Source organism: Hemitrygon akajei, chromosome 24 (genome assembly GCF_048418815.1).
Source record: "Hemitrygon akajei chromosome 24, sHemAka1.3, whole genome shotgun sequence".
Taxonomy (NCBI): domain Eukaryota; kingdom Metazoa; phylum Chordata; class Chondrichthyes; order Myliobatiformes; family Dasyatidae; genus Hemitrygon; species Hemitrygon akajei.
The window spans coordinates 58,666,361-58,678,438 of record NC_133147.1 but is presented as its reverse complement, the minus strand read 5'-3'; the positions used below and the strand labels follow the sequence as shown (position 1 = coordinate 58,678,438).

Here is a 12,078-nt window from a genome sequence, read left to right as displayed (position 1 = left end):
ATCATCACTCACTTACACCAACCCTCATTCCTCATTTTCCCCCTCCCTTATTGCTCCCTCACCCCCTCCAACCATCCCCCTGACATGTCACCGCTTTCTCCACACCTTCCTCACTAACTCGCGGCACCCCTCTGTCCCCCTTGCACTTCCCCTCTCTCAACATTTCCCTTGCCCCCACTCTCTCTCCCTCAACTTCCCCCCATCTGTCTCTCGCACCATCCCTCTTCACACCTGTCTTGCCCCCTCTGTCTTTTCATCGCCGCCCCATCTGTCCCTCGCACCATCCCTCTTTTCAGATATTCCATGCTCCCTCCTTCCCTAGGACCACCCCTCTCTCCACACCTCCCTTGCCTCCTCCATCTCTCCCTCACCACCCTCATCCATCTCTCATGTGACCCCTCTTCACACCTCTCTCGCCTCCTGTGCCCCTCTCATGCGCTATCCTTCAGTCCCTCCCTTGGGACAGGGGGCAGTGAACCGAATGTGACTGACCTTGTTCCCTGCAGGAAATTGGATCACCGCGGTAGCCATCACGGGATTTCTGTTCCTGGTATTTCTGATCCCGGGACTCGTTTACTGCAGGTAAATCACAACCTCTCCCTTTGGCCCCCACCCACACTTAGCTGTTGCACTCCTTGGACATCCAGTGCCTGACTGTCTCTCTCCCTCTCCGCACAGGAAAGTACGTCACCGGAATAAACACCATTTGCCCTTCTGCTGTGAATCCCGAATGAAGGACCCCATCGAAGACCCCGCTGCGACAAAGAGCCTTTGTGAATCCCAGGAAACCCTGCAGTCGGAGCAGCAGACGGGCGGGACACCTAATCCCAGATAGGTCTGCTGAACAATTTACCCCCTGCTGCATCCCCCTTCCCCACCCCCGTGATCCCACTTCAAGAAGCATCACTTTGATCTCTGTCCACCAGCCCTCTCCCTCTCTCACCCCAACTGTCTCCATCTCCCTCCATCACCCCCCCCCCCACCGGTTTACTGACCCATTGCCCACATTCCACCCCTGCCTGGCTCATGCTAACAACAGTAAATAATTACTAAGATGGTTTATTATTGTCGCACTTACTAAGTTGCAGTGAAAAACTTTGTTTTAAATGCTGTCCGTACAGATCTGATCAATACACAGTGCATTAAGGTAAGCAGGGTAAAACAATAACAGAATGCAGGACAATGTGTTACAGTTACAGAGAAAGTGCGGTGTAGGCAGACTGCAAGGGCCATGGCGAGGTAGATTGTGAGGTCAAGAGACCATCTTGTCGTACTAGGGGACTGTTCGATAGCTGACGGCAGCGGGGTAGAAGCTGTCCGAAGTCCTGGTGGTACATGTTTTCATGCTTTTGTATCTTCTGCCCGGTAGGACTGCATCCGGAGTGGGAGGAGGTCCTTGATCAGTTTGTCTACATTTTGACAGCGGCACGATAGAAGCTGTCCTTGAGCCTGCTGGTTTGCGCCTTCAGGCTTCTGTATCTTCTGCCTGATGGAAGAGTGGTGAAGAAAGAATGTCCAGGGAGAGTGGGGTCTTTGATTAGGCTGGCTGCTTTACTCGGCAGGCAAGAAGTGTGGACAGAGACCATGGAGGGGAGGCTGCTTTGCATGACGTGCTGAACTCTGTCCACAACTGTCTGCAGTTCTTTTGCGGTCACAGGTAGAGCAGTTGCTCTACCAAGCCATGATAGGATGCTTCCTGTGGTGCATGCCATCTGTACCAATCATTCCATTGCAACAGTGGACTACGGGAACACCACAGCAAATTGCAGAATAAAGGGTTACAGTTAAAGAGGACGTGCAGTGCAGACAGACAATAAGGTGCAAGGGCAACAATGAAGTAGATGGTGAGGTCAAAGCCACATTCTCACAGTCCATTCAATAGTCTTATAACAGCTCAGTAAAAGCTTTCCTCGAGCCTGACTTGTAATATAACTTCCTGACCCTTCGACTCAATGCCTTGACAAATTAAGGCAAGCATGCCATATGCCTTCTCATCCCACCCCCCTTCAAAGTGTGTGGCCTCTCTGTGTTGAAATCTACTGAACACATTCCAAAAATCTCAATACAGTGAATTCCAGTTAATTGGGACACATTGGGACCAGTACTTTTTGGCGCAACTAAACGGCTGCCGCATTTAGTTGAAGTTTCACGGAAATAGTTAAAAAATGTATAAAAAAGATAAACTGAGTAACAGATTTTGTATTTAAATGAAATACAGAACAAGTTACTACTTATACAGTACTATAAAACTATTAGTTCCTAATAACAATCAACAGAGGACTTCATCTCCATTGCATTCTTTTGACTGTGAATGAGCAAATTCAGGACAGACACTGAGTGCAGATAGTGGACTGCCTTCATATGATGATATCAGTGATTGCATATACCAAATTTTCATTTCAAAGGTTCAACAGTTCAAAGGTCCAATTTAATGTCAGAGAAATCTATCAATGCCCTGTTGGCAGCCGATGGAGTAACATCCTTAGATTGCTTCTACCCTACTTACTTTATTGTCTCCTACCAGTTTTTGTTTTGAAACATTATAATATTTTAATTTTGCTCTACTATGGGTGGGAAAAAAACAAAAGTAAGAGAAACAGAAGATGAATCTCCAGTCACTTTAGATTCAATCAGCAACTTCCTTAAACAGCAACAATCAGAATTTTCTGAGGTGTTTCAACGACTTAATGGCAAATTGGATACAACCCAACAAACTTTAACTGAGCCTGAGAATTGAATCCAGGAAAATACTGCAAAACTGGCAACACTTGAAGAGGATGTTGAAGATACAATTAAACTCTACAGAGTTATCCTTATCCAATGAAAAAATGATGAAAAGGATTATCAGTCTAGAAAATAGAAACTGGAGAAATAATTTGTGAATTCTAAGTCTTGAATAATCAATCGAAGGCGCTGACCCTACGAAGTTCTTTGCAAATTTTCTGAAACAGTTATTCCCTGTTTTATTCACTTCTGAGCCGAAGCTTGATGGAGCATATCGCTCGCCAACTTCGAAGCCATTGTCATCGGCAGCGAGACCAAGGTCGGTCATTCTAAGTTTTCATGAATTTCGTATTAAGGACCTTTTAATTCGCCATACCCATTGACTAAGAGTGACTGATTTCCATGTTTACAAGGTCAGATTTGTGGAGGACTATTTGCCTGATGTCATGGCTGATTGTATGAAATACAAAGAAGTCACGTTGGAACTTTATGACAAAGGATTTAAACCATCCCTTCGGTTTCCAGCCTGTCTGAATATTGTTTTGAAGAATGGATTGCAAAGAAGGATAAAGTTGTTTGAAGACGCAGAAGAGTTCCTGAAGGCGAAAGTCTAAAACATATTTCATATTTGATCAATTTTTTTCTTCTGTTAATATGAATCTGAAATAAGGTTTCAATAAGCTTACGTTTTGGCTGTTCATATACTGTCTTTTATTATATTTTTGATACTTTTTTATTATATCCCTTTTTGAGGCTTTATTTTAATATAGCTTTCTTTGAATTTGTTTAAATTGACCCTTTTATATTTTTGAATACTGAGTTATTTTTCTTTCTACGTTCTGTCTTGGTAGGGACATATTTGACCTTGAAGGACCGGAGTTTCTGTCAACAGGATTTTTTGGGAAGGGAACTTAGTTCTTAGCTCGCTGACTACCTATTGGTTAGCCTTCTGGCTTTGGGTGGGGGAGAGGCTAGGGTCTATTTCTTTCTGGGAGCTGTGTTGGGTTGATTATATGATTGTCTGTTTGACTACCTTACCGTACGATTTGCATTCCAGTTTTAATAACTTATGGCCAGATTTGTATTTAAAATAGTTCGAAATATTAACTTATTTAGTTTGAATGTGAAAGGGCTGAATCATCCCATTAAACAGACCGAAGTGTTTGCATATATTAAAAAATTAAAAGCACCCATTTTTTTTTTACAAGAAACGCACATACACAGCGGTGATAGCTTATGTTTTTTTACTCAGTGGAAGGGTATGCAATTCCATTCTTTGTTTAATGCAATATCTCGTGGAGTTTTGATTTTTGTAGATAATACAGTTTCCTTTGTTCAGCATAAAGTTGTTTCGGATCCTAATGGTCGATTTGTTATTGTATCAGGGAGTTTAGACAGTAAATTGATTGTTTTTGCTAATGTATATGCCCCCAACGTAGACGATCCAGGATTTTTTGAAAGTCTATTTTCGTTTCTGCCAGACTTGTGTACTTACTCTCTTGTAATTGGTGGAGATTTTAACTGCTGGTTAGAACCAGTATTAGATCGCTCATCTGTCAAACCAGCCGCACTTAATAAATCAGCTTTGTTTATCCAATCCTTTCTAACTAAATGTGGTATAGTTGATGCTTGGCGTTTTCTTCATCTGAAGTACTGTTTTTCTCTCATGTCCATCATTCTTATACCAGGATTGATTATTTTTTTATTAACAGTCAAATGATTCCATTGATCGACTATAAAGAGATTGCTACTTCTGACCATTCTCCTGTACTTCTATCTCTAAATCTTCCTGGTCCTATCCCTTTGAGTAGATTTTGGTGATGTAATTTAACTCTGTAGTCTGATGAGGACTTTTTAAAATTTATGAAGAATCAAATTACACTTTTTTTTGAAGAAAATACGTTGGAAGAGACGTCCAGTCTTATTATATGGGATACTTTTAAAGCATATATCCGGGGTCAAATTATTACTTATACTGCAAACATCATTAAAAAAGCTAACAAAGAGAGAAACGAACTAGCTAATCAGTTAAAACAACTGGATCGTAAATATGCTTTGGTACCTGATCCTGAAACATATAAGAGACGTATTGAAACCAAAACTAAATATGATCTCCTTTTAACCTATCGAGTTGAAAGCCAGCTAGATATCTTCTAAAAGATAGAAGTCAATTTTATATTCACAGAGATAAAACTGGTAAGCTGCTGGATAATCAATTGAAGCCATTTATAGCCAAGTGGCAAATTAAAGAAATACATAAAATTAATGGGGATATGACAACTGACCACTTTGAAATTAATGACACTTTTAGGGAATTTTATTCCCAATGGTATAGTTCTGACTCTGTTAATGATAATATTGCAGTGAATAATTTTTTAGATCAATTAATTATTCCTAATCTTTCAATAGATGACCATAGGCAATTAGATCAACCCATTTCTCAGGAGGAAATTGCTCAGGATATTTGAGAATTGCATTCTGGGAAATCCCCAGGACCTGATGGATTCTCTGGAGAGTTTTATAAGGCTTTTTCCTCCTTGTTTATACCACACTTATGTTTTACCCTTACAGATTCTTTCAAGGCAGTCTTTTCACGAAACTTCCATTTCACTAATTCTCAAAAAGAATAAGAATTCTACTGAATGTTCTTCATATTGGCTTGCAGACTTGAAAATATTATATTTTCTATAGTTTTGGATGATGTGACGGGGTCCTGAGTTGAACCTATGAACTGTGCTCTTAACAAGAAAGAGTGAGAGGGAGGTGTCCAACGCAGAGACTTTATTATTAAGAGAGAGAGAGACAAAGACTGTTGGAGATGGTGTTATGGTTTCTTTGCAAGCTTGTTTTGAATATACAAGGACACTGCTTGCTTGTAAGTTCTTACAGAGAGAGAATTGTGGAGCTGGTGTTCAGCATGCTGAGATATATAGCAGGTCCGCTGATAGATTTAGAGACACACATGGTTCTGGACACTGCACGAACTTTGTTGTGCCCACAGGAAGGTGGGTTTTGGAGGATCGATCGGGAGAATCTATCAGTGGCTCTTGCAGTACAGAGAAGGTGTGACCGGTGTGGAGTTATTTGTGTGTCCAACCTTTGCCTAGGTTGATAATTCCACCACAGAAGAACGGTCACCTTTGGTCACAGTTGGTGACTTTTAACAAAAGGATTTCAGAGGACAATGGGAAGATCGATGGCACCAGCTCACCTGAAGACCTACACCTCTTTCTCTCTCCAACTCAACTCAACTAAATACCACAAACTGAACTGAACTTTCTTCATTGTCGTAAGACTGTATCCATTTACCCCTAGTTTTGAAAAAGCCTGATTTTCTATTTCCTCACTTATATACATATATAATCATTGTTAACCTCGTTGATATATCTGCATTTATATTTATTGGATTGCATAGTTACTAATAAATACTACTAGTTAACTGTAATACCAGACTCTGAAGTGTTTCCATTTCTGCTGGTTCTTTAACCCGTCATGGGGTACGTGACAATGATTAGACAGGATTTATTAAAAAATTGATATTCCCATTTTAATATACGGTGTTTGTTAAATGTTATGCATTCTCCATCTAAGGAAATATTGGAATGTGTGATATCTTTGGATGCAGAGAAGGCCTTTGACAGAGTTGAATGGAATTATCTTTTTACATTCTTAGAAAAATTTAATTTTGGACCTAATTTTATTCATTGTATTAAATTACTTTATTTATTTCTCTCCACTAGGGTTCTTCCTAATCTTCAGAATTCTAAACCATGAGAATTGCCCTATATGGGTTTCTTTGGAAGTCAATTCTGTTATGAAATTTTCCATTACTTCTTTACTTGGATCCTAGCTTTCACTATCTTTAAATAAACTAACTGACAATGTGGTGGTCAAACATACTTTGAGGATTTGGTTACAGTTTAGAAAACATTTTGGTTTATTGAGATTCTCCCTCTCGAGTCCCATCTTTTCTAATTGTTTTTTTTAAAGCATCTTTAATGGACCTATCTTTTAAAGAATGGGATAGATTGGGTATTAAGTGATTTCAGGATTAGTTTGATGGAGGGAATCTCTCTTCTTTTGTGCAACTTTCAACAAAATTTAACCTTTCCAATTCTCACTTTTTTTGATTTTTACAGATTAGAGATTTTTTAAGATCTTAACTACATACATTTCCTACAAGTCCAGATAAGAATATAATAGATACAATTTTTAATCTGAAACCCTTTGACAACAGTTCAATATCTCACATTTATGGTCTGCTGTTGGGACTGAAAAAGGCCTCTTTAGATAAAATTAAAGGAGACTGGGAAAAGGATTTACAGATTTTTATATCTGAAGAGAACTGATAGATTATTTTAAAATTGATTAATTCTTCATCATTATGTGCTCGTCATTCTTTATTACAATTCAAAGTGATACATAGAGTTCATATGTCTAAAGACAAGCTCTCTCATTTCTACACAGATATTTTCCCCTACTGTGATAGATGTACCAATGGAGTGGCCACACTAATTCATATGTTTTAGACATGTCAGAGCCTTGAAAATTTTTGGAAAGATGTATTTCAAACTTTTTCTGTACTTTTCAATGTTAGTTTTAAGCCCAATCCCTTGACTGCCATTTTTGGTATTGTTGAGGATAGTATTACAAAACTGAAGCCATCTAATTTGCGGGTATTGGCCTTTATGTCTCTTATGGCCAGGAGGGCAATCTTGCTCAGGTGGGAGGATGCCCCACCCACTCACGTTCAATGGCTATCTGAAGTTATGTTGTGCCTTGATCTAGAGAAGATTCGTTGTTCGATTTCTGATTCTAAACATGATTTTCTAATGTTATGGGGAACCTTTCTGAGATATTTTCATAATCTTTGAACTGTTATTTATGAAGGAGTTTGATGAGGAGTTGTTAAAGAAGTTTCCTGTAAGTAGAGAGGAGATCCAGTTATGTCTGGAAGACTTAAATTAGAGGCTGAGAATAAAGAAAGACAGAGGCTGTCTGATGCCAGAGAAGCAGAAAAATAGAGGGAAGTAAAGTGAAAAACAGAGAGAAGAGGCAGAAAAACAGAGGCAGTTTGAGTTGCAAAAGATGATGCTCGAGAGTCAAGCTTCTGGTTCTAGGGAACCGGTTGTGCTGTTTGTTGCCAGTCAGGAAGTTGGACTGGTCCCTCTATTTGATGAGGCTGAGGTTGATAAATACTTCCAGCATTTTGAGAAGGTTGCTCAGAACCTGCAGTGGCCAAAAGGAGGTTGGCCTCTTCTTTTACAGAGTGTAATTAAAGTTAAGGCTCAACAGGCTTATTCTGCCCTGCCAATTGAAGATGCAGCTACTTATGACATTGTGAAACAGGCTGTACTTAAATTGGTTCCAGAAGCCTATAGACAAAGGTTTAGAAATTTGAGGAAAGCTGTGAACCAGACTTATGTGGAATTTAATTATGAAAAGTCTGTATGTTTCGAGCGATGGTGTACATCTAAAAATGTGATTTTAACAACTTGAAAGAGTTGGTTCTAATTGAGGAATTTAAAAGATGTGTCCCTAATGACATTAGGACATATTTGGATGGGAAGGATGCTGCCACATTGCAAGAATCTGCTGGATTAGCAGATGAATTTGCCCTCACCCACAGGGCTAAGTTTATCCTGAGTAAGACCTTCCAAATGAGTAGCATGTGTAGTCAGGGTAAACCAGAAATTAAATCTAGGTCTAGTGACAAAGGTAAGGATGAAGGGAAGCAAGTGAAGGAGAAATATTTTGGTCTTACGTGTCACTATTCTAGGAAAGCTGGCCATGTTATGGCTAACTGTTTCCTTCTGAAGAAGGAAAAGGAGGCAGTTCCAGATGCCTGTGTCCGGCGTGTTAAAACACCTATAAACCCATAGGTTTCTGAACATACTGATGAAGCTCTGTCAGGGGCTGAGAGGTCTGACTGATTTAGGAAGGGATTTGATCATTTTATGTCAGATGGGTTTGCGTCAATGAATGAAGTGACAACCCCGGTACCAGTGAAGATTCTTCGAGATAATGGGACCTTCTCAGTCACTTATATTGGGCAGTGTTCTAAAATTTAGTGATGAGACTGCCACTGGGGAGGTAAATTTTATTAAAGGCATTGGGCATTGTTCCTGTGCCACTGCACAAGGTAACTTTACAGTCAGGGTTGGTTTCGGGAACCTGTTAAAATAGGACTACGACCCAGTTTACTGGTGGAAGGTGTTGCTCTGTTGTTAGGAAGTGACCTAGCAGGTGGTAAAGTTGTTCCTGCAGTGTATGTGACAGCTAAGCCAAACACTGATGATGTAAAGATGGATTCTGACCTTTATCCCTCCCGTGCAGTAACTTGAAGTATGACTAACTCGAGTATTTTGAATTTGATTGATCAGAAATTGCCCCACTTACAGCTGCAGCAGCGACTGGAGATGAAACAGTTAATTATGAAATTTAAGGATTTATTTACTGATGTCCCGAAGCGAACGATAATAGCCTCCCATGATGTTGATGTCAGGGATGCTAAACTGATTAAACAGCATCCTTATAGCATGAATATAGAAAAATGTAAACTCGCTGAACAAGAAATTGAGAAAAATGCTAGAAAATGATATTATTAGGCCTTCAACATCAGATTGGAGCTCACCTTGTGTTATTGTGCCTAAACCAGATGGTAGTGTTAGGTTTTGCATGGATTATAGAAAGGTAAATGCTGTAATAAAAGCAGATGCTTATCCTATCCCCAGGGTGGATGATTGTACAGACAAGGTTGGAAAAGCTAAGTTTCTTACAAATCTGTTAAAAGGGTATTAGTGTGTTCCATTACTGGATAGAGGTAGAGAAATTTCTGCATTTGTAACACCTGGGTTGTATGAATACAATGTTTTGCCATTTGCAATGAAAAATGCTCCAGGAACATTCCAGAGAATGATTCATTCTGCAATTCAAGGGTTAAAACATACAGATGCCTATATTAATGATTTAGTCACAGGGAGTGGCACATGGGAAACACAGATCTCTGTAGTGGAAGAGTTGTTTGAAAGGCTCTCAAAGGCCAACCTTATAGTTAACTTAGCTAAGAGTGAATTTGCCCATGTCACTGTGACCGATCTTGGCTATGTTGTAGGTCAAGGCAAACTGGCTCCTGTTCAGGCAATTTCTGAAGTTCCCATTCCAACTGGTAAAGAGGCTCTCAGAAGATTCTTGGGAATAGCCCGCTATTATCGCAAGTTCTGTAAGAACTTTGCTGATATTACCCTCCCATTGACCAACCTCCTGAAAAGAGGTGACATGTTTGTTTGGACAGAACCTTGTCAGGAAGCATTTGATAAATTGAAAGCTATTTTATGTCACCAACCTGTACTCAAGTCACCTGACTTTGCAAAGCCATTCTCTATAGCTGTAGATGCCATAGAACCATAGAACATTACAGCACAGAAACAGGCCTTTTGGCCCTTCTTGGCTGTGCTGAACCATTTTTCTGCCTTGTCCCACTAACCTGCACCTGGACCATATCTCTCCATACACCTCTCATCCATGTACCTATACAAGTTTTTCTTAAATGTTAAAAGTGAGCCAGCATTTACCACTTCATCTGGCAGCTCATTCCACACTCCCACCACTCTCTGTGTGAAGAAGCCCCCCCCCCTAATTTTCCCTTTAAACTTTTCACCCTTCACCCTTAACCCATGTCTCCTGTTGTTTTTCTCCCCTAGCCTCAGTGGAAAAAGCCTGCTTGTATTCACTCTATCTATACCCATCATAATTTTATATACCTCTATCAAATCTTCCCTCATTCTTCTACGCTCCAGGGAATAAAGTCCTAACCTATTCAACCTTTCTTTGTAACTCAGTTTCTCAAGTCCTGGCAACATCATTGTAAACCTTCTCTACACTCTTTCAGCCTTATTAATATCCTTCCTGTAATTTGGTGACCAAAACTGCACACAATACTCCAAATTTGGCCTCATCAATGCCTTATACAACCTCACCATAACATTCCAACTCTTAATACTTTGATTTATAAAGGCCAATGTACAAAAAGGTCTCCTTACTACCCTAACTACCTGTGACGCCACTTTTAGGGAATTTTGTATCTGTATTCCCAGATACCCCTGTTCTACTGCACTCCTCAGTGCCCTACCATTTACCTTGTATGTTCTACCCCGGTTTGTCCTTCCAAAGTGCAATACCTCACACTTGTCTGTATTTGCCATTTTTCAACCCATCTTTCCAACTGGTCCAAATCCCTCTGCAAGCTTTGAAAACCTTCCTCATGGTCCACTACACCTTCAATCTTTGTATCATCAGCAAATTTGCTGATCCAATTTACAACATTATCATCCAGATCATTGATATAGATGACAAATAACAATGGACCCAGCACTGATCCCTGTGGCACACCACTAGTCACAGGCCTCCACTCAGAGAAGCAATCCTCCACTACCACTCTCTGGCTTCTCCCATTGAGCCAATGTCTAATCCAATTTACTACCTCACCATGTATACCTAGCGACTGAATCTTCCTACCTAACCTGCCATGAGGGACCTTGTCAAAGGCCTTACTGAAGTCCATGTAGACAACATCCGCTGCTTTCCCTTCATCCACTTTCCTGGTAACCTCCTCGAAAAACTCTAATAGATTTGTTAAGCATGACCTACCACACACAAAGCCATGTTGACTCTCCCTAATAAGTCCCTGTCTATCCAAATACTTGTAGATCCTATCTCTTAGTACTCCTTCCAATAATTTACTTAGTACTGACGTCAAACTTACCAGCCTATAATTTCCCAGATTACTTTTAGAGCCTTTTAAACAACAGACACCAATCCTCTGACACCTCACCCATGGACACCGACATTTTAAATACATCTGCCAGGGCCCCTGCAATTTCAACACCCGTCTTCTTCAAGGCCCAAGGGAATACCCTGTCAGGTCCTGGGGATTTATCTACTCTTATTTGCCTCAAGATAGCAACCACCTCCACCTCTTCAATCTGTATAGGTTCCATGACCTCACTACCTGTTTGCCTTATTTCCATTAACTCCATGCTAGTTTCCTTAGTAAATACAGATGCAAAAAGCCCGTTTAAGATCTCTCCCATTTCTTTTGGTTCCATACATAGCCAACCACTCTGATCTTCAAGAGGACCCATTTTATCCCTTACTATCCTTTTGCTCTTAATATACCTGTAGTAGCTCTTTGGATTATTCTTCACCTTGACTGCCAAAGCAACCTCATGACTTCTTTTAGCCCTCTGGATTTCTTTCTTAAGTTTTTTTTGCACTTTTTATACTCCTCAAGCACCTTACTTGCTCCCTGTCTCCTATATATGTCATACATCGCTCTCTTCTTCTTTATCAGAG

At 40.2% G+C, this 12,078-nt stretch overlaps 1 protein-coding gene across 1 annotated transcript in view; it reads left to right on the top strand.

Moving 5' to 3' along the window:
• Positions 1 to 12,078, top strand: part of LOC140716089 (uncharacterized) — a 49,806-nt gene that overhangs the window by 27,379 nt on the left and 10,349 nt on the right. Inside the window, exons 7-8 of the mRNA XM_073028791.1 lie at positions 507 to 582; positions 679 to 835. Coding sequence (XP_072884892.1) covers positions 507 to 582; positions 679 to 835 — 233 coding nt within the window. The remainder of the gene's footprint in view (positions 1 to 506; positions 583 to 678; positions 836 to 12,078) is intronic.